Here is a 24589-nt window from a genome sequence, read left to right as displayed (position 1 = left end):
ATTTCGACAAGTAGAAGAAAGAAACACTCAAAAAAAAAAAAGACAAAAAAAAAAAGAAAAGAATTAAGTCTAAATATCTTGAAAATTTGCCAGGCAGCTCTATTTTTTATCCTTAGCAAGAAGAAGAGTTTTTTACGAGTTAAAAAGCGTTTGTGTTTTGTTGTATTTTGTGCTTACAACAACAATTTAATTGTAATTTGTTGAATGTTAAGCTAAATATTTGTTTTGTTTCTTTTTTTTTTTTTGGTTTTCGGTGTTTTTGTTTTCTTTTTTTTTCCTTTTCTTACAAATGATGATGATTGCTGTTACATTCTGCCATACAATTTTCATTATTCCCTGCGGTTTTTGGTTCCTAACTTGTTGTTGTTGCTGTCATTGAAGAATTTAAAAATTTCTATTTAGTAGTAGTTTAGTGATTTGTTTTCATTTTTCCCTTCTCTACATATTTATAAGCGGAATTACAATGTTTGTATGTTTGTATACAAATATTTTAAGAATTGTGTGTTTACATAATTATTGTGTGTATGTTGCTAAGCATTTTATATGTATATATATATATATATATATATATATATATATATAATTATATATATGTATATATAGATATATAATCAATAGTTAAATATATAATCATTTTTAAATGTTATTTGAAAATTTGCTCTAATTACTAGGCACACGACAAGTTTTTGTTTTTAAGCATTTTCATTATCAAATATGTATAGAATTTCAGGAGGCTTGAGTTTAGCTGCTTGAATATGTAGTAATGCTTATGCATGTCCTTTAATAAAGGCTTCAAAGTATTATAATGTTCTAACTAGTATAGCTGGCCTTTCTTTTTTTAATTATTTGTTGAATTGTTTAATATTTTGGTTTTTTCTCTTGTCTTTTCTAAACATAACTGAAATTATTTTTAATAAGACTTCCTACAAACTAAGCATCATTTCCGTTATTTTTTTTATGTCTGCTTAACTACTACTGTATAATTATTTTTAAAGTTTGAAAAAGAAATTTTCGTCCTTTGTGTTTTTTTTTTGTTTTTTTTTTTTTTTGTATCAAGTTAGAAAGTAAACCAATTGCGTATATCGAGTTTTAGAGCAGCAGAGAGAGAGAGTGAGAGAGAGAGAGAGAGAGAAAGAGAGAGAGAGAGAGAGAAAGAGAAAGAGAGAGAGAGAGAGAGAGAGAGAGAAAGAGAGAGAGATTTATGTATACATATGTGCATATTGTTGTATGTTCCATAAATATGCAAGCACACATACCCATATGTATATGTTGTATAATGCCACCAAGCAATAATATATAAATCCTAGATCAATCCCTCACAAGTAAAGATTAACTCACAGCAATGAAATATCTGCAATGAAGACGAAATATTATAAATACATTATTGCACAAAACGATTATAATTATTAATAATAAAGCATATCTATAATTCCAATTGAAATCAAAGAACTCATATAATATATATGCTTAGTTATAAAGCAATGGAAATTGTATACCGGTTTGAGCTGAGTCTACGTTACGTATTTTTTTGCTTTTAAATAAAAACATTCTGAAAGATCTGGACAAACTTATATAATATACTATAAAATTATGAGTTCTGTCTATAAGTCGATCAACATGTCATATGGAAACTATTTGCCAAAAACTATAGCTGAACATTCGCTTAACAGATTAACAATAACACATTAGCGACAATATTTTAAAAGACCAGACGTAACCGTGGAATTATTAAATATATTACGCCATTTTTGAATATTCAAATTATTTTCTTATTATGGGCGAACTGACTTTCAACTCTCTAGTTGACAAATTTGTAATTATTCTTCACAACTAGGATTAAATTAATTTTTCTATATAAATAAATCGGCGTTAGAATCAAACTCGACAAAATTTTTCATTTAATAACGATAAGCAATGACCGAATCGCCGAAACGCTTGCTATCTACTATCAGCATTATATATGTTTATCTACAAATACGATTTTTTCATAGCAATCATAATCCGCAAAAATGTTTCGCAGCAATTGCTTATATATTATTATAATACGGAAATAGTTACATATGTCACTTTAGTTCAATTTCAGTTCAGAAAAAAGTAATTGTCGAACGTTACGGCAAAGAAACCTATACTCAACTAAATATAAATATAAATATATTTAGGAAAGCTAATATTTATAGCTTCAACTAGAATATTGGAGTAAAAATCTATCTTAGTTTGTGGTTAAATACGTAAGTAAATAAATGCATAATTATTATTACTGGCAGCAAGATAAGCAAAATTTACCTTTATTTTCATGACTATCAGCAGTGACTAGTGCAGTAGTAGTTGTTGTCAATAAGCTATTATTGTTATTAAAGTTGACATTGTCTTGGGTATCTAGGCTCAAGTTAATTAATTGATTTGCAGTTGGTACTACATTTTGTATTAAATCAATTTCACTACGAAAAAGAAGAGCAACCAATGTGACACAAACGAATATTAAGATGACAATATAATTTAAAAAAAAAAAATTATAAAAAAATTAAACTTACTTTTTATTATTAATACTATCAATGTGATGGCCATTTCCATTAGCTACAGCATTGGTTGTCAATATATTTTTAGTTTCATTGTTTTGCAACTCAACCAACTTTTTAGCATTTTTCTCTTCAACAACGAACTGATGATGTATGCGCTGCTGCTGCTGCTGCTGTTGCTGCTGTTGTTGCGGTTGCTGATGAATATTTTTTGCATTCTCGTCAATGATCAGATTTGAAAAGCTATTGATCAAAGAATTCTCCTTGTCAATGACCGACTGCTCATACATAGCCTGAGAATTTTGTGGTTCAAATTGAGATTTAATTTCTTCAGCATTTTGTTCTGTCGAGGCTGGCATTACTGGCAGAGCAACTGTATTATTTATAGCAGTCGGTGTGGTGGCTGTAGCACTGGATGAACCCGATGTTGAGTTACTGTCACTGTTCACCGAAATCGAGGTGATAGTTGTTGCCGACGTTGCATTATGGATTGCGGTTAGTTGTTCTTGATTTTCCTGTGGAGTTATTGTTGCTGCATTGGGAGTTATTACTGCCGTCTTCATTATATTATTATTTTCCTTTATTGATATATTAATTAGGGAAAATTCATTCTTTTCAAGTGCAACTATTTATACCTTTGAAGGTGTAGATGAAGGTGTAGAATTATTACCACCACCTCGGCGTGTGCGAGACATAATAGCTTCTACGCGTTTTCGTCGTTCCTCACGTTCTTTTTCTTCGCGTTTCAAGCGTTCGGCAACTACGAGTCTTTGTTTTTCAGCTTCCTCCTTGGCCTTCTTCTCGGTTTCTTCGCGTTCTAAGCGTTGCTTCTCATCCTCCTCGCGTTTACGTTTTTCCTCTTCTTCACGATGTTTTGCTTCCTGCAATGTAAATTTTTTTTTTTTTTTTTTTTTGCTGATGAAAAAAAAGTACTACTATTATCTGTGTCTACTTACCTCAATGGCCTGACGCAAACGCTCTTCTTCGGCCTCACGTTGCTCCTCAGCCAAACGTATAGCTTCCTCCTCGAATTGGCGCTGACGTTCTGTCTCTTCCTCTTGTCGCTTAATTTCAGCCAAACGTTCAGCCTCCAGACGTTGACGTTCCAGTTCCGCCTGCCTTTCAGCTTCTTCTCGAGCCCAACGACGTCTTTCAGCCAGGGCAGCCTTAGCCTCTTCTTCTGTAGTAATTTTACTTTTAGCAATCATAGAAGCAGTCATTGAGTCATGGCTATCGCCTCCGCCAAATTCCCGTACTAGTGAGCCTTCTTTGCTGCTATTATGAGATTTTGGTTTTTCTCGTACAATTGCGTCCGATTCTTTTTCCGTGCCCTGATCGGTCTTTTCTTCTTCTTGAGCAGTTGCACCGCTCATTTTCCTTTCTTTAGCACCGTTTTTTTGTGCGGATGATTTTATTGTATCTGTGTTGTGGTTATTCGATAAAACTTCCGTTTTCACCTGATTCAAAGCCTCTTTTTCTTCTTTGCTCTTTGTGAGCGGTTCTTTATTATCTTTAGGAACGGTTTTATTAGCCGGTGTCGACATTATAGCTGATCTTGTCATCGAGGTCGTTAAATCTTTAGGTTTCTCCCTATTAATTTTATGTAAACGATCTGTGCTGCTAGTCGTAGAGAGCGGCTTAGGAGTTGTAGCCTTTGGAGTTACTGAATCCTAAATGAAGACGAGAGAACATTACCGAAAGTTCAAAATTATAGCATTTTCTTAAATATACCCTCTTATTAGGAGTCTTCTTTTCAGCGCTAGATAAACGCGAGGATGATGTGACTATCAATGATGTGGACATCATATTCGTTGATCGTTTCGGAGTAGTTTGTGCTGACGTCGAAGGTGTTATAGTTTTCATGGGCGGCTTGCTTTCCTTTTTCAATTTATTTATTTCTGTTGTTTTTTTTAAATACACAAACATATATATATTTTTAAAAATGCTTACGAGAAGTAATGGATACAATAAAATAAAAAGTCATTCTTATTATGTATACCTTCTAAAGAGACACCAGTGCCGGCTATGCTCGATGGGCGAGGTTTGCGTGTAGTAGGCATCGACCTTCTAGTGATAAAACCAGATGTGGACATTGTAGTTGATGTGGACATGGAGCTACCGGGTCTAGACGTCAATTGGCCACCGGGTGTAACATTACCAGAACGTGAACCTAAATGATAAAACAATAAAGCATTAAAAACCAAGTTCTTCACAGGCGCTTCAATTTTAAACTGAAAAGAAGAATTAGAAAAAGGATATTATATATGAGATATTCATTTCATTTTTTAAAGGAGTTTGTGAGTTTATATAAAGAAAAACAAAACCAATTCACCACCAGGATACTACACACGTGTACATAATATATTTATTATAATTGTGCATCAATATATATATATATATGTATATATAACCAGACGAGTTAACGAGAAAATGTTTAACACATTAAGATAAGAATGAATGGTAAATATTTAGAAGAAAACCGTTTGCCAACTAAATTTACACACACATATCCATATATATATATATATTTACACATACAATGAGCATTACTAATGACGATTAGTGTGTGTAGTAATTAATTCGGTATAAGAAAAAAAAAAAAAAAAAAAAACGATTACAAATTTCGAATTTGTTGTATTTGCATTTAAATTTGAACATAATGCACTACTACTATATGCTGTAATAGTAATACGAGAGACAAGAGAGGACAACATAACGGTAAAATAGACAAGAAATAGAATTAATGATTGATTATCTTTACTCTTTTTTGCTAATTGATATTCTGTAGGCCATATACCCGCCGGTAGATATTATATGTAAGATGCATTCGAGTTTAAAAAGATGAGAAAAAAACGAGAATATAATTTATGATGAATATATAACTTAAAAATCAGTGTGCTTTGATTAAGAATCACTTGAGAAAACGCAACCTAAACCTTATTAAGCGTGCTTATGTATTACATATACATATATGATTAGGCTACACAACAAATTGATAAATAATTTTAATGGAATGTAATTATCTTTTGTTACGAATTATGCTTAACATATGATGCAAGGGAAGTACGGATAGTGTTATGTGCAAATAATTTGAAAATTCCCTTAAAACTATAAAACATATAAAAAAAAAAAAAAAAAAAAAAAAAAAAACGATCCGAAGATCCCACAACCTTGGAATACATTTTCGCATCACAGATACCAGATATCGTCTAAGAAATCTTGAAAGGAGGTGAGCCCAGGTGGTGCATGAGCGGCGCAATATTCGCCGACGATAAATAAATACATCTGACAATGGGCATTTTTCATTAGAACAAAAACAAATAAAAAATGATCTCAAATGCACCCTGCTAACTCTAAACCATTTAAAAAGAAGGAGATCAAGAAATATTAGCAAAACAAAGTATTAACTTTCTTGTAAGCTTTATTCGCGCAATTGCGGAATCTTACTTATTCATCATTTGAAGCCATTTTTTTTTTTTTTTTTTTACTATCAAGTTAGATTTTTCCTTGGCCTTTATATCATTTAAACAAATCGAAATTGTATTAACGACCGTTGTTTATAAAGATCTCTTTCGCAATACGTTGTTTATCAATAATATTAGTCGCAGTGTCCATCCATTAAGTAGATAATAATTCCCATAATTGGTGAGACTTTGTTTTTTTTATTTACATCTTTTAGCAAAACTCAGGGCGAATAGCTGTTCTCATCTGCTCTTAATATTATTATTATTATTATTACTATTATTATCTTTTTAATTTGTTGGTTATGGGATGAATTAAATAAAAGTTACTTGACTTAGAGAGACTACTATTCGTACTTCCCCTTTTTGTTTTTTGCTCAACAAAAATATATTTTTTTTTTTTTCGCATTATGAGTCTTAAAAGAGATACACAGGCAAAGAAAGAGAAAAAAATTGAAAAAAAAATGATATGAGATGGTTTTTTGACAAAACTGGATTTTGGTGTGGTTAGGAAAGAGAGTAAAGTAAGAAAAAAAATATATATGGTATTGGAGAGTAATAAAAAAAGGGTATTATTTATAAACTTGAATCCGATACTTGTTTGGATATTGCGAGCGCTCTCACACACACACACACACACACCTGGGTTTAGGAGTAAACTAGGAGAGTTCATGAGTAACAATGAGTCTGTGTCGTAACGGTAGGGGTTAGTAGTAGAGAAATGCAGCTGGCCCCGTTTAGTGGTGTTGGATGTAGGTGAAGCTAATGATGATTGTAGATATTTTTTGGTGGCGGCAGTTTGTAAGCCTAAATTGGAGCGTGATGATGTGCTAGTAGACCAGGCATTGCCCAAGTGTATCATACTTTTACAGGCAACCCTACTGCCGCTACCTAATGGTAGAAAGCTGGTGGAAATTCCCCCACCTAAATTATATTTTGGACGTTGTTGTGCTCCGCCACCGGCCAAATGTGTCATACTGCGTGATATGCTACTATTTGCACCTCTACCCGTCTTTTTAGCGGCACCCGAACGCTGATGTCCACTGCTTATAGATTCTGTTTCATCTAACATTTCCATTTGTTCACGGCGCTCACGTTCCAATATAGCACGTATATGTTCGCCATTGCGACGAATCGGTTGTGCCAACTGATCCAAACGGTTCATCGAATATGCACGTCCTTTTTATATATATATATATATATATATAAATATACATATATATACATATATGCATATAAATATATATATATATACACATATTTTGCATTTAATTTTATTTTTATTTTTTTTTTCGTTTTCGGTTTGTATAGCAGATGGCCAGTTTAGCGGTGAGATGATTTGAGGAAAGCGATCGATAACAAAGTTAAAAAAAAAAAATTTCGATGATAAAATAATTAAAAATTTTAATGTAAAATTAAATTTTACAAAAACTATTATATCTATAAAAATTAAAAGTTTTTTTTTTTTTTTCATAGAATTGTGCAGATAAAGGTGGTAAAAGAAAAATAAATAAAAAAATTATTAAAAAAATAGATAGGTAGTGATATAACCAATATATTATAAACCTATAGCCCTAACAAAAGTGAGCCAATGTATTTATAAGACATAAAATATTAATATGATAAAATGGCCGATTAGAAAATTATAAATTAAATTTACAAATAAACAATTTTTATATAATATATGTTATGTATACACATATATCAGTATGCAAGCATAGTAATGTTCAAAAACGCTTTTACAGGATGCGGTTTCGTTGTATGATCTGTCAACAAGAAAATTCTACTAAGAAATTTCTATAGCATACATATATATATATATATATGTATAGATATATGTATATCCTGTTTAGACATACAAAAATTTATTAAAAATTTCATTGAAACTGAACTTTCGTTGAAAGAAAACCGCTAGCATTGCAAGCAATATTTTACTTTCCATATTGTCCGCGACCGATATTATATTTATGGATAAGAAAAAAAGGAAATTTATTATACCATATTCGTGTTGAAATTAATATTATTTTGATATTCTATTGTAATAACGTCCTATTGTTCAAAGATGAATTCATGCTAACCACCAATTCGAGGGTAGTCGCAATGAGCTCTTCCCTGCTTGTATTGTACTTCCCCCTCGGTGTTTTTTTTTAACATAATAGAAATGTTTATTGTCCGACAATTAAATCATTAACTATGACAACGAACGACATTAGAAGCCATAACATAGCCTTAAAAAAAAAAGAAAAAAAAAAAAAAAAAAACGGAGCAAACAGAAATAGAGGACATATGTACAATCTATTGCTCCTCTCCCGCCGAATGATTTATGTGGTTCTAACGGTTGAGACAGTTGTTCTACGATCGAAAGATGAATATACACAACAACATACGTTAACTCGCAGTTTTCGATATCAATGTCTCAACTCTGGAAGGGGAAAAATGCTTAAAATCGACTCAAACTGAAAGTGTATATTCTTTAACAGATATTTCCAGATGGTACAGATGAAGCGTCTAAACTAGCCTCTTTCAGGACATGCCTTTTTCTAACAAATCATACGACGTGGCCGTATCATGTAAACGGTCCCTAACAGAATATCACTTTCTCTGGTTTTTTTTCCAAAATTTGAAACATAAGAAATTTGGAGGCACTCTCTTGGAGGCGATACTCCTTGCTACTGCTACTAAATAATTAAATTTTTCATGTTTGTTGAGAAAAAAAAAAAAAAGAAAGAAAAATAAGTAAATAATGGAAACGAAATGATAAGATATTTAAATTTAAATAAAGGGATAATAATTTGTATGTATGTTTACGAAACGGGGAGGAAAAGAGAGGCTGATATTTTGGTAATGAAAATGTATTCTTGTTTAGTATGTTCAGTGTCTTACCTGGTGTTCTAGGTGTACTCAACGACGACCTGGAACCGTAATGTCCATCCCTAGGACTGGGTATAGTTGGCATAAGGTCAGTTTTTCTTCGTGCCACACTTCGAAACACAATGTGCGATGTATCAACATTATCTTCTGGAAATTTCGTTTTGGTAAAAATTTATGGATGGATAGGACGGAAAATATTATATATACATACATAATTAATATTATGTATATTCTAGAGATACATGATGAATTTGAAATAATTTCAAATCAAATCAAAGAAATCTTAAGAAGAAAACTATTAAATATCACGCAATAATAATAATAACAACATCAACAACAACAAGAATGTAATAATAACAACAATATCGATAAAAGAATCATGCTTTAAAAAAGCTTGAAGAAACATTTCAAAAAGTTATTCTGAATTGGGTTAGAGCGAAAAGAAAAACTACTACTCAAGCATTATTGAAACTAATGAAACTCCTCTGTATGTATTCATTGTTACAATACGCATACATACGTATGCATTTTACCATTAGATTGGGAAAAAAAAAAACGCCTTATGGCGAACCGCTAATCCACATCATTTTAACCCGATGATGTAACACACACATCTATCGACGTCCATTGCGTGCGCTTGTAGATGCACACGACGTCGACTGCAGTCCTATTCTTAGTACTATAAAGCGAAAAAAAAAAAGTGTGTTTTATTTATTTGAAGCACGCACTGATTTTGATATGAACATCAACGTGTTAATCGAACACCTGGGTACTGGAACATTTTTGACAGATATGATATCAATATCTTCCACAGGCCCGCTTTTAAACTCGATCTATGATCAATTAACTACTAAGTGTACATACGCTAAGTTACAATTTTCTACGTCGACTTTAGTGAGTCTGCACATACCCAACGCAAAAACAAGCGATGCACGGACGCATTTCCATACGGACCGAATTAAATCGATTCAGAATCAATATTTTATGTTATCGAATTTTATAATGTGTACATCTAAGTAAAATGCATTTAAATCGCCCGGACTTACCCAAAGAAGCTTTCGGTTCTTAAGGTTAGGAATACCCGAACATGCCAAAAATTTCATATCATGTACGAGATACGCTTCTTTACATTTTCCGATGTGGTTTCATACCTTCAATCGAGTTAAAAGCACGTTTCCGGGTCGGTATTCAGACTTGTTAAAGTAGCCAAAAGTAAGACGAAGCTACATTAGATGTATGGGACGATTACGGGAAATGGAAAAGAAGCGAAGAACCGATTCAGTATAAGAAAAGTGCATTACAGTGATGCAAAAATCGAGCATTTTCTACCGCATCACTTGTAAAGCACAAATAATATTCCTAGTTAACAGTTCCGCCCGGCGGAAAGACTTCATAATTAGCCAAACCAGAAAAGATACGTCTTACTACTTTTTAGTTGCAATCATACAGTAACTCGATTCTTGCGTAGCGGATTAAAAACCGAATTCCATTGTCGATGGATATGGATGAGTATTAACGCAATTATCTTTGGTGCTTTCTTTGCCATGGTTTGTCGGAACATTTCTGTAGTGTACATACTTCCCCCACATTTTTTTAATATAAAGCATCATCATTCATATGAAATATATTACAAGTCTCCAGACAAGCGAAGTTGTAGCTCACACACGATGACTAATAAGGGCTCAATGCAGACGACTATGACGCATTGACTGACTTTGTTACAATCTTCTCCCCGTATTATTTCAAGGTCTTGTTTTGTTGTTCGTTATGAAGATAAGTCCATATGCGTAATGACCTTAAAAGTCCACAATTATTTCGTACAGTTCATACACTGATAAACTGATTCCTTTTCAAAGATGTATATTTCAAAATATGTCCGCTTACGGCGAACGCGAAAGGCTTAAAGCGCAAATTTTACGATCATCATCTGTCCATAGTTCGTTGCTCTGCATTGGATGACTAATTAATTTTATTTAAAAAAAAATATCATCTCGGATGAATTGTGTCGAGTTCTCGAAAATTCAGAAAACCATGAAGGATTTTGCAGTCGTATACATATAATACTGGCTTTCTACTGGCGCTGTCGCATAATCGTATTTCACTTCAATGCGGACAAAACATTGTTGCGATACTGAACTGATGCATGATGCATTTTAATTCAATACTGATGACATCCCATTGTTCTTTCTTCTCGAACTTACAATATACGTCATGGATTGTATTATTAAATGCAGTTACACAACTTTGTTTATATCCGAATTAAAATGAAATAATTTCCAACCGATCTATAACACAATATATGGGGGTTAAGAGAACGAACGCATTGCAGAAAAATATTATAAATTTCACTTCTCTTCCGCAACAAATATATTCTGCGGGTCAATAATGAACGCTATGAACGCATGAATTCAATTTGAAGAAGAAGTCGCGCTGAGTAGCTGTGAGTACTAATTATTATTTGAATATCTCGCTGCTTTCATTGTCGTTTTAGTTAGTAGTGGCCTAACAAGACTACTCTCACAAGAAGTAGGACTTACTTGAATGAAAGAGAAAAGAACGCAGACATAGCATGTGAAAGAAAAATTGATTTTACAATAATCGACTTAGGATAAGGTGTTCTTTTTTCCGTTTAGCTAGTATCGCGTTTTCAATATTACCTAATGACGGTTATATTTAAAACAAGCACATATTCACTCTCTCTTATGTATTATTACGAAATTTGAAAAAATTTTTTTTTTAAACAAGCGTCCAATTTGTAGCTTCACAAGTTGCAAAATTATCTTTAGCAGAAACAACAAATTCAGCGATTATTGCCAAATGTTATTTCGGAAGAATTATGACGAAAATGCTGTGCATGTATGTACCTATAAAAAGGAGGTGCCAATAGTAGCTATTATCCAGTTCAGGATAGATAGATAGATACATAGATAGACGAGACACAATTGATCATGTCTAAATATTCGAATAATATTTCTTTACTATATTTCTATCTATACCTATCTTCCACAAATTCAAAATATTTGTGCTCCTTGTGGGGAGCAATATAAACTAAGTAGAGAGCTCGAATGCAACGGCCATTGCAACAATAATAGCTTATCAATATATTGGAATCAAAATATTTATATGTTATGGGTAAGAGAATGGATATTTTTTCTAAATAAATATTTACTTAGTTTTGCCGGAGCGACTCAATTTGACTTATTCATACGATTTTATTGCTATATATATGAGAAAGAATTTGAGCAATGTCGTGGTTTTCAAAGAATTAGTGATCACTTCTGCTCCCCACTTCTTCTCCTCCTTAGTTCCAAAAATTCGTACGGGTTACATCTATTTTGACGGGTATGTAACGGAGAGTCAAATTGATTCATTAAATATTGAGCACAGCCAAGTCTTGCTATGAGCTCAGACGCAGACATAATGATCGACGAGCAAAATGTCTCCAACTAAAGCCAGGTGCCCATTAACTTAATACATGCCGAATAAACTGGATAAACTTGATACCAAGTTTGGCGTCCGTTGTCAAGGTCAAGTATCTGTCAGTCGAAAGAAAGAAGAAATGAAATGGCCATCTGTGCTCAATGTAATGGAAAAATCTGCTTCAAAGGTATTTTAAAAACCTAACTTATTTGTATAAGGGCTTCTTTAAAATAAAATTTTATTTATTTATTTTTCAAATTCTCAAGTTTTACTGCCTCAATTAAATTGACCCATATTTCAGGGGAAATAGGCATGTACTCAACATTCTAGTATCCAATCTAGTACTAATTACTTGTCTACTTGATCTGCTTGGGATTAAATTAAAAAAATTCTCGTCTTAAATGTTTTCGTTTTTTTTTTTTATTTTAGAATTATTGAAGCGACAGTCAAAAACAAGCATTCGCACGCAATTTTAATCCGTTATTATCTATTGATCGCAAACGCTACGCAAATTTATTAATTCGCTAATTCCAATATGATCAACCGAAATCAATTACGAAAGTGGAGTGCATTGTGGAAGACACAGTTCGTAAAGACGACGGCTGCGCCACGCGTGTTGTGGGTACATCACTGGGGTGTAAAATCTCTGCCTACTTTTGTTGCCATTGACCTACGGACAACTATTCGATATTGCAATCATTTATTTGGCTTTCAGAAAAGTTGGAACGGATGATAGAGAAAAAGATAAAGTGTCCTGTCCTCTACAAACCGCATTCATTATTAATCACTTTAATAACTGAAAGATACACCTGACGATGTATGTCATTTTGTTTTAATATTTAGTTGAATATAGAAGTATAACAGCTAATTATATTATTATACAAGTTATGTACAAAAATAGTTAGAAATGAAACATTCCATGCAAATACTTCGAGCCATTCGTTTTCGTTAAGATGGGTAAGCGTTTTTGTTGTTTAACATATATGTTCAAAGCAGGCAAAAAATACAATTTTGTTTATATTTTGATAAATGGCAAACAAATATTAAGAAACTTAAAGGGGGCACAGGGAAGAAAAGAAAAAAATAAATAAATAAATCAAAAAAAAAAAAAAAAAAAACAAGAAAAATCGAACCGGAGAACGAACATCCAAAAAAAAAAAAAACAAAAGCAGAGAAAAGAAAAGAAAATTATACAAAATGGGAATTAATGTTAAAATAAATCTGAAAATTCTGATGGTAAAGAGAAACTAAAAAGACAAGATGCAATTATCATAATATGTAGGAGACCGCATCCTCTCACCCTTGCTAATAGTAGAAGTAGTAGCAGATGCAGTAGCAGAAGATGTTGTATAGAAATTATGATTTGAATATTGTTTATGATGGTGCTCTGTAGAAGTGTTTCTACTGTTGTTGGTGTTGCTACAATTATTGTTGCTATTCTTATTGATGATGACATTTGCCGCTGTACCAGTTAAAGTGGAGGAAGGAGGTCCATCAATATTAATCTCACTACTGACTATAGAAAGTGAAAATCTTTTAGGTGGCTCATCATTCCAATGGAAAACCTCGTACATGGATGATGATTTGCGACGATGATCTTTAGTTGTTGTTGTTGTAATAATAATAGTAGTAGATAATAGTAGTAGTAGTAGTAGTAGTAGTAGTGGGCAGTGATGATGATAGTATTCGTGTTGTTTGTTGTTGATAGTGGTCGAGGTTGTGTATTGCAAAAAAAATTGCAAATAAAACACAAGTGAAAAATTAAACAAAAGGTGACACAACATTATAAAAATAAGATTTATGACCAACAGTTCAAACAGATGAATCTGTTCTTCCGAAATCATAGAATAAGTGATCATATATAATAAATATTTAATAAATAATAAATAATGATAAATATGATATATATAAAATATATATATATATATATATATATATATATATATATATAATACAATAATCAGGCAAATTATATATTAAATTGAAATGTGTAAACGTGCTGTCTCTTGTTTTTTCCTTTTTCCCAAAGAAGTTTTAACAATTTTCCTTCAAATTTAAAGAGTTCCATAAAGAAAAATAATTTTCTCGTAATTTTAATATTATATATATATGTATATATAATATATATAATATATTCATATATATTATGTTTATAAAAAACTTAAAAAAAAGAAAAAAAAAAACTTCAAATTAAAATACGTTCACTGCTAACAAAGATTGTTAACACTTTTTTTTTTCAAAGAAGTTTTCACAATTTTCTTTCAAATATAAAGAATTCATAAAACACACGTACTATTTTATATATAGAAGAGAAAAAAAAAAAAAAAGGGAAAAACAAAACTAAATTAAAACACATTTACTAACAAAAATTGTTAACACTCATGGTCGATAAAAACCAAAAAAAAAAAAATAATAATAATAATAATTAGAAAAAAGAAGAAGTATATAACGACAACGTTTTTTACACTGTGCTCATTTAATATGAGACACAGGCATTATTGCAGCCAATTGCCAGACAAAAAGTTATACATACATACATTGTGTTAACATTAAACTAAGAATAAGAACAGGTTCTAATTGTTATAAGTGCTTTTTGCTCTTTTCGTTTGTACCGTAGAGTGTGTACTCTGCTTATGAATTGACTTACCATCGTGTCGCTCTGTGCCACTGGCAGATGTTGCACGCTTTTTAGTACCACTATCGTTAAGTTCACGTTCTGAACTACGACGTGACAGCGAAGCACCGGCAACATTAGATATAGAAGTGGAACTGTAATGTAAAAAATTAACAACTTTTAGAACAACAAATGCTTGAACGGTAGGTAACAACGATCTGATTATAAAACTATAAATACAGAAGAAAGAAAAAAACATTTTGACATATGTATAGACTAACCGTCTTTGGCCCCAAAAGGTGCTAGGTGATACCATACCAAAATCAGCTGGCTCCAATAAACGCGGTGTTGAGGAACCGAAAGCATATCCATATGAATTTCTTTCACGTTTCTTTAATTCCAATCTGGTTTCTCTTTCCTGAATTATTTATTTGAAAGAAAGACATAAACAATATTTATTTGTTGTTGTTTTATATCTATGTCGGCGCAGTACTGCAAAATATTTTCAATATACTCACCTGATTTTTTCTAAGTATATATTCACGTCGTTCTTTTTCGGCTTCCATAATGGCTTTTTTACGCTCTTCGACTTGTAATCGCTTCTCAGAATCTCGATGTCTAATTTCTTCAATTCTGCGTCGGCGTTCCTCCTCCTTTTGTTCACGATATCTTTGTGCTGCTTCTGCTTGAGCCTTTAATTCTTCAATTTTTCTTTGCCTTTCTTCATTTTGACGTTCTCTAGCAACTTTCAATTTATCGTCACGCTCTTTGGCTGCTGCTAATATTCGCCATCATTATTATTATTTTTGTTATTATTTGATTATATTTTAGCCATTAATGGAAATGGAAGGCAGCGGCAAAGGCAAAGGCGAACACCGCATACACCAAACACACAGCACAAATACAATACCACACGCAAAAACCGCACAACGCGAATGTTGTTTGCATACATCGTGAAGAAGTGAAAAAAGAAGACAGTCAACCAAAACGAAGAGTAAATAGCAAATCATAATGTAACTAAAATTTTCCGTATATCACGGCATGTGTGCGTGTGTGTGATCAAATGAATAAGTAAGTAATAGTTAAAAGGAGAAAAGAAAATAATAAAAAACGTAACAAAAAAGTTCATATTAAAATATGAAAAATTACATTTATTTTTATTGGTGATTTGGTTTAAAAACATGAAAAGAGTCGTGTGAAGCCTGAGAGAGTCAAAAAGGAGCCTCAACTCTCATTACTGTATACATAACGGCAAGCAGAACATTTCCATTCTCACTGCTAAGCCACTGTTTATCGTATACCACCACACAACAGGTGCACATATATATGGCAAAAGCAAACTTTATTCTCTTTGTTTGGAGTTTTGAAGTTTTCGATAACCATTAAAACAGTCAAAAAAAAAAATAAAAAAAAAAAAAACTTTTAGGATTTAGTTTGTTCATCGAATTCATGTTTCTACTGAGTGCTGCAGATAGCTAGCTAGATGGGACAAATTCATACCTTGTGGTCGTCTTAAAAGCCCATGCTGTCGAAATCAATTGAATATATATATATATATAAAAATAGTAAAATCTTTTAAAAATTCCTCATGGAGAAGAACCATTGACTTGTAGTGCATGTTTATCCATCACCACATACAATACTAGAGCGATTTTCAATTCGTGTAAGGAAAAATTAATTTGCTAACTTCATTTGCACGGAGGGATTTGCGAAATGAGAGGTAGCGAATTTTTGCTTCTAATATTGTACCCCTATCACGATAAAAAAAGAGAGAGAGAGAGAGAGAGAGAGAGAGAGAGAGAGAGAGAGAGAGAGAGAGAAAGAGATTGTGGACCTTAAAATCTGTAGCTGATAAACAAAATGTATTTTTCCTTGACACTTTCAAACGGTACATTCGTACGCACTAAAATTCGCAATATAAAATTTTAAAGAAAATATCGGATATTTTCTACTTCAAAACTCATTTAAGATATTCACTTGTAATACCGCTTAATCCGGCCATCAAGCAATTTTGCGGAAGCATCTCGGATTTCTTCTTCGAATTTGCTCCATTAAATATCACTTAACTCAAATCACAATTGCAAAAAAAAAGTCGTAACATGGTTTTTGCGAGGAGAAAAGATTACACATCCCAGTCCCAATAGAAATAATCAAGTTTCCGTTCAGAAACTACTTGTCCGATATCCACAATTAATTTCGTGACCAAATTATCAAAGTGTATGCGCGACCGCATACATACATATTCATTTCACATGTTGACATCAAGCCTTTCGTTAGGCTCTACTTCATTTTAAATACTTTATGTTATATCAGCATTGTTATCGTAATTCCTTCTCGTTCAGGAAATTTTCTTCAAACAAGCAGTGAATGAAAATCAAATAAAAAAAAAAAAAATCTTTTCTTATTTCTTTTTTCATTATTTTTCCCCAATGATCTAGCAGATGAAAAATTGATGGTAATTAAAGGCGACGAAAAGCGATATCACGCACACAACTGCCTTTGAATTCTCAACTCTCCGGCAAACTACTTTACTACCTTTGATTGTATCGATAAAGCGTAATTTTTCAGCAAACGATTCCTGATGGAACCGCTAGTAAAAAAATTATTTTTTGAACTACAGAAACTATATTTAACACTAATAAATTTATTATTTATTTTGAATACATATTATATATATATATATATATATATATATATTTATATATACATATCCATACATACATGCATGTATATAAATTGACTTACCTTTCTTCTAAACGACACGTAATAAATTGTGTTATCAGATATTGTATATTTATATACAATATATATATATATATATATATATATGTAGATAGATAAGACAGTTTATTAACGATGTGCTATTTGAGAAGAAAGGTAAATCAATTTTAGACTTTGACCGAGTTAAGTATAACGTGCACTCTTCCATGTACACTTTATTTAATGAAAACGTAGCGGACGAAGCGGTCAGCGCATTATGTTTAATGCTTAGCGAAAAAAAAATAAATCAATAAACCATCGATAAATTTTAAATGAATATTATCGAATAAGAAAAGAGGCAGACGCTTATTTATTGACTTGCTTTTGCTCCGCGTCTAATCTTACGTAGTACGAAAAAGTTGTTTTCCATTTTACAAAAATAATAATATAACAACATGTGCTGCTAAAAGAGATTCATTTCATTTATATATTTCTATGCATGCACAAAATAAAGACACATGTATATATGTGTATTCCATTGTAAATTTATTATATAGAGCGGCGGCTCTATTTTCTTCATTTATAGAATAATGTGAAATTATTGCGTCATCGTTGATTCTCTACAAGCTTTACTTGGAATAATAACGAAAAAATATGTAAAATTTTTCACGTACACATTTACAGGAAAATTTACAGATATATATGCACATCTGATGATACCGTTTATAAGCGGATTTAGGTTAACTGGTGGTAATTAAAATTATTCATAAGGCGTTCAATTTTTTATATTGTTTTTTTTTTTTTTTGTTTTTGTAAGGCACCAATTCTTATTTCTATTTATTTATTTATTTATATATTTTTTATTTATTTATTTTTTTTTAAGATCGAAATGTCAATAATCAAAGTAAATGAAAAAGGAAAACTTCCGAATTCTCTTTCGATTAGTAGTTTCACTTAAAAACAGTTAAAGCCCAGCACACTTTGTTGTATTTAAAATACATATGAAGTATATATGTTTATTTACACGCATATATATATATAGGTTTATACATGTCTATACCTATGAAAAAGAAAACATATAATTAAAAGTAATTAAACTTCAATAACGTGTAGGGGTGGATGGGTGATTGGCTGGTTTATTGATTTCAATTACATTGACATTCACAAGAGCCTAAAATGAATACACTTTTACGCGCACCTAACCGCAAACTAAAAACAATTAATAGAAAATAAGTTTTTGATTGAAGAAAGCCTTCGGATCGTTAAGCACACAGCAAAATTAAATAAACTTTGGAATTATAGCCATATTCGCGTAGTCATGCTTAACATACTTTCGAAGTACGAATAAACTCTATTAAAAAAACAAAACTAAGAAGAAAAAAAAGCATTTCTCTCTCTAATTTCCTTAAAATCCATTAGCAAAATTTATTTAGTAAAGTTACTGAAAATATTTTAAAAAAAAAGCTACATTCAACAATACTTCGTTGCCGGCCGAATGGCTTGCGGCATAACAATGTTGGTTTTGCAAAAAGATAGTTGAAAAAGTAGAAGTGAGTGAAAGTATATTTACAAGACTTTAACCTATTATCTGATGCTGTTGTACATATTATTATATGTACAATATTATCTGATATTTATATCAATATATACGACCGGGCCGTTCGTTACTCAGTATAACTATTCTTCAACATGCACCAATTTTTACCTTTTGAATCCAAATATTATATCGTTTTCGGACTTTCCTTTTAACACTAGGGAGGGAGATGGGATTACTTTTTAAAGATTTGCTAGAGCAAAAACTGTTTGATGATAGCGGACTAACAACTATACTAGAAGAAGAAATCAGTGAGTGCTTCCTGGAAACACGCTTCTTTTTTTTTTTTGTTTTACAATATACTAAAAATATAGGATTGCTATAGACGTCGTAAGTGTCTCTACAAGCACACGCAATATACGCCTATAAACATCGTTTATATCAATAGGTTAAATTATTTTCAGGAGTTTTTTGTTTTTTTTTTCATACAGATTTAATTACCCTGGAGAAAATCTATCCATTTTCATTTCCCTCTTACACTAAGCAGGCATAAACATTCTGTCCCGCAAAATATCACTCAATATATGGCAGATTCAAATTATTAGATACGAATAAAATGTGCCCATCCCCTTGACATAGCCACACATGACGTAGAAAAGGAAAGCACTTCAAAATAGTAGTTGTTGGATAGTTTTTCTTAATTTTCGGACGAAAGCGAAACGAAATATTTTCCAAAAAATATTCGTTGGCGAGCAAAGGCTAACAATTACAAAATGATTTCTATATTATAACACAAATGGATAAAGTATTTTTGGATCGATAAATGAATCGAAACAGTGTCGTGTTAATGTGTCCTCGTAACTACTTTCTTTTCAGCTGAAAAGAAAAAAAATTTTGCGGTGAGATCGGTTGCACACCGTCTTCCATAACGAAATTTATTCATCCAAAAGATAAAAACAGGTTATTGGTGGTACGGGTAAATAAAATTTATTTATTTATTTTTTTTAATGAAAACAGACGGCAGAGGGACATGACTGAGTCTAAAATATTTAAAAATCGAAAATGTACATATAGTTGTTATGCTCTCGAAATCATGTTTACTGAATGTTGCAAAGAGAAGGACAAGTCTGCTTGCACCATCAATCAATCGGTGATTTTCAAGTATAGTAGAGTTATAAAAATTTCGCAAAGATATGGGATACAATTTTTATTATCGTTATTATAGCTATAAACAATCTAATGATTCTTAGAAATTATATGAGTTTAGAGAGGAATTTTTGTTTTTTTTTCTTTTTTTCACTTAAAAATTATTTTAAAATTTTGCAAGAAAATTTTGCCATGCAAAGCTTTTTGTAAAATTTTCTTAAAAACGTAGAAAAGTTTTCTGTAAAAATTTGCCAAAATTTAAACTAAATATCATACATCAGTATACGTATGCATTCAGTTAGTCGAAAAATTAAGAAATAGATTGTTTGCCTTGCGGCGAATAATCGTGGTTACACGCAACACACCTTGACTTTTCATTTCTTAATGTCCATGATATGACACAAACGTGAAAAGGGACGATAATGTCAATACAGTTAAATTATAACAAATTATAGAAGACAATGGGAAATTTCCTCAGATTTTTAAGCGAATTTGAAAAATGAGTAAAATAAAAGACGAGAAATGAAAATTAAATTTCATTTATGTTAATTTTCGAAAATTTCTTCAACTTCCAGTAGATGCATTAGACTTTCTATACACGGACGACGAGGCAGACAGATTCCCGAATTCATTAAAAATATATAAAAATACATTTTGAGAGAGACAGGCAACGAATCAGGTCCGGCACGATTGCAGGATCTATTGCGAAACAAATTCGATTAATCCAGAAATCAAGTTTCAAAATTCTGCAAAATGTCTCTACCAAGTTAGCGTTGGATTAGCTCCACGTTAGTCTTTCGACGAAGGTGTTTGCAAGCAGTTTTGCTTTAAAGAAAAATTTCAAAGGGATGTTGTTACTGAGTTTTTATGCAGATGGAAATTAAAAAAAAAAAATTAATAGAATTTTAGTAAACAACTTAATAAAATGAGTTAAATCCTTGTTGCTCGAAAAAAAAAACAAACAAAGAAAAATCTATTATATTGAGAAAATTAGTTTTAATTACCATTTCTTTCAACGCTACCTTCTCGGCTTTCTGGCTGTTTAGTCACGTCGCCTGCAAAGATTCAAATAAAATGTCAAATTAATTTAAGAAACTCTGAACGATTCATTGAATAAATTGACAACAATAATTAGCATTTATTAAAATTGAATAAATTGAGTATAAAGTTTATTATTTATATGACGTAATATGTAAAAAATGTAAACAAACTTATTGAAGTTGAGATTACCATAACCGCTGCACAATGGTAGCTTAGGTGGTAATGTATAAATTATGGTTAAAGTTTTTTTTTTTAATATAATATACACACACACACTTTTATTATTTATTGTTACCGTTCTTTCTCTGGTCGAAACATTGCATTCGAAAAAGTACTATTATCACATGCAAGACTATATGAAGAAGTTTTGGATTTATTTAACTTATCTAATGGACTGAATTAATTTACTCGTTATTGAAACTTGTAAGAAAAGTCCATTCAAAGATGCGCTCAAACATTATTTATTAATTGCTGACAATGTACTGTGTTGAAAAATGCAAGCGTGCGTACGCACCCTATTGAAGAACTGATATATGTGTTTAATATATGCCCAGCAGGGGTTAGTTTACATTGCAACAGCAGGAGAAACAACTAAGAAAGCTATAATCGTCTTGGAGCGAATTTTGAATGCCCAACAATTTTAACAAATGTATATACATACATAAGCGCACTGTATTCAACTTGAATCAAATCTCTATTACAAATATATTTGATTACAAAACATCATAAGAGAGATGCATTCATTTCACATGATGTTAAGTGAGTAGGCACTTCATCGGTAATTGTACAACAAACTAAAGGCAACAAATTTTTTATATGTGGTATTTTAATAATGAAGTGCGCAACTCATTGAATCACTTTGATACATTTCCAAATTTCACATGATTAATATGCTAAGGGAAAACTTGAGAACAGCTTTTTTTTTTTAATTTTTAAATATGGGTTTGAGGATTAAGGCGTAATTTCAACGAACAAGTAGACGGGCGAACCGGTAGCTACTTATAATCAATTCTGGTGAAGAATAAATATACTTTGTAAGAATTCTTCGATAGCTAGCGGACTTACGTTTTAAGACATGACACAAGCCTTAAAACGAAATTAAAATACCTTCGTAGCGTTTTGGGAGAATATAAAAATGTATGCGGCAAGGAGCAAGTGCAATTATATGTTGAGGAAAAAAGTAAATTTACATGCATATGCAATGACAACACCAGCAGCAGCACAAAAAAATTTTTTAAAAGCAAGGCAGAAAAAAAAGGCGAATCAGTTGATTTTGCACAAAAGGAAATCTTATAAGGATAAAATGGCTGAAGAAGAAGGCATGATGATTCTCTCGCTTGAGAGGTTAGACCACAACACACATGACTCATGTAAAGGTTTTTGACTTGTTGTCTTGTTTTTTTTCTTTCCACTTTTTAAGCGAACATCATCAATATGCAAAACGTACAAAAAAAAAAAAGAAGAAAAAAAGAGAACCAGAGCACAAAACAAAACTCTACTTATATAGAAAATTTTCCAGAAAATTTGGAGAAATAGAAAGTATTATTATGATTGATATATTTAAAAAAAAAAAAAAAAAACAAATTTATTAAGCTGTTTTTTAAAACAGATGAGTAGTACACATAAGCTAAATAAAAACCATACGGAGCCTGTCGTCAGTTAGGTAGGTAATAGTTTTGCGGCAGGCAGCTGCGCTACGAATGTTATTGCAACATACAAATACAGCAACACTTTTTTCTGGAATTTGCTGGCAATTATATTTATAAACTTCGAGGTGACTCCCAAATTATGATTAACTCAATGCTTTCAGATATGTCTTTTTTTTTTTTGAATTTTCTTTCGTTTTACGTCCGTGTAGTTATCTGACTTATTACTTGGATGAGTTTAAAGATCTTCTGCCATCAACTCCCTTAGATATATCGTGAAACCGACATTAGAGAATATTTAGGAGTCAGTGCAATGCGTTATAGTCAAGGCTGTATATCAATCGATTTGTTTTTCCGACATCACTTAACATACACACATGCATATATATATATATATATATTTATATACATATATATTTTATATATATATATATATATATATATATATATATACGCACAATACATGCATGCAAGCACACTCTATACACATAACACAATTGAATTTTTTTTCTGCCAACATTATTAATCACCGCACAAGAGAAAAAAATTTTTTACATATAATTTATGAACTTATTTACACATGAATTTTTTAATTTTCACATACCTGCTGGAGAATTTGATGACATTTTTTGTTCGCCCCCAAGACTCGCCATACTTTTTTAACAAATTTTTTTATTCAACGTGAAAAAAATTCACACGGAATTTTTCCTCCGCAGTTTTTAGAACTAAAATGACGAAGACAAATACAAGACAAGAAAAGTAGTATTGTAAAAATATCGACTACTTTTTTTGGTTTTTGCAAATTTCTCTCGTATATATTTTCACTGTTCTTTTATTCGTGTTCGATTGTGTGACTGTTTTTTTTTCCAATGAGATGGAAAATTATCGATAACATTACCGATGAGAGATGGTGAACATTAATATATGTAAAGTCTGCATGAGCAGTAAAACTGTTACAGATTTGAAAGCATATGAACAGCGATTTGAAGCAAATTCGATTATTGCCGTTTAATGCAATGTGCACTGCTAAAAGTGATTAGTTTTCGGAAAATATACAATTATTTCTATGTGATTATTATTTTACAATTTGCCTTTTCTATTGCTTCTTTGTGTAAAACTAAGGTTTTGTACCATTTGGTGAAAATCCTATTAAGTATATTTATGATTGCAAATCTGTCCGTAAAGCTGTAAATAGTAAGATTATTGTAGTGGTTGTTAAAATTTTTTTAATAAAAAAATTTATCTTTGAAAAAAATATTAAAAAATGGCAATACCACAATGACTCTCGCAATATACAGAGTGACATTCATTACCTTATACGTATACGTTCATTAAGTTTTCAAAAGCATAAAACAGTGTTTTTAAAAATACTAACTGGATAGGCCTCTCTTCCTGTATAGGTGGCTTTGATTCGCCCTCTTATTTTTAGGACTTCGAATATTGACCTACTGTGGTGGCTCTTAAGCTCTCTGATCTATAGGCAGATCGATATGGCTTTGTGTCGATTGTTAGAAAAAAACATTCCAAATAGTATTGATTGTGGGAAGAAGTCGAGTCGTATTCATCTTGCGATGAGCCTTAACAGACTTAGCCTCATCCTTTCAATCGGCTGGATCTAAGGACGCCCAAGATATCTTTTC

General features: G+C 31.5%; 1 protein-coding gene across 14 annotated transcripts; it reads right to left on the bottom strand.

Moving 5' to 3' along the window:
- Positions 1-638: 638 nt before the first annotated feature.
- LOC119645060 (ensconsin) lies at positions 639-23811 on the bottom strand. 14 transcript variants are annotated; one of them, XR_005248608.1, is made up of 16 exons: positions 23554-23811; positions 21267-21317; positions 15401-15660; positions 15164-15300; positions 14916-15037; positions 13569-13865; positions 8861-8995; positions 6620-7156; positions 4516-4686; positions 4248-4414; positions 3473-4186; positions 3152-3397; positions 2532-3094; positions 2284-2438; positions 1257-1351; positions 639-1016 (listed from the first exon to the last, which is right to left on the bottom strand). XR_005248608.1 is itself a non-coding variant. In XM_038044892.1 (15 exons), exons 1-15 carry the CDS (start codon positions 23600-23602, stop codon positions 1335-1337), a joined length of 3621 nt encoding a protein of 1206 aa, XP_037900820.1. In that variant the 5' UTR covers positions 23603-23811; the 3' UTR covers positions 1035-1334. The 14 variants fall into 14 exon arrangements, 11 of the variants coding, with proteins under 11 accessions (XP_037900820.1, XP_037900825.1, XP_037900821.1 ...); XR_005248607.1 differs by having other exon boundaries at positions 639-975; XR_005248609.1 differs by having other exon boundaries at positions 639-972.
- Positions 23812-24589: the final 778 nt, after the last annotated feature.

The sequence above is a fragment of the Glossina fuscipes genome, unplaced genomic scaffold (genome assembly GCF_014805625.2).
Source record: "Glossina fuscipes isolate IAEA_lab_2018 unplaced genomic scaffold, Yale_Gfus_2 1, whole genome shotgun sequence".
Classification (NCBI taxonomy): Eukaryota; Metazoa; Arthropoda; class Insecta; order Diptera; family Glossinidae; genus Glossina; species Glossina fuscipes.
This window is presented reverse-complemented; position numbering and strand designations above follow the sequence as displayed.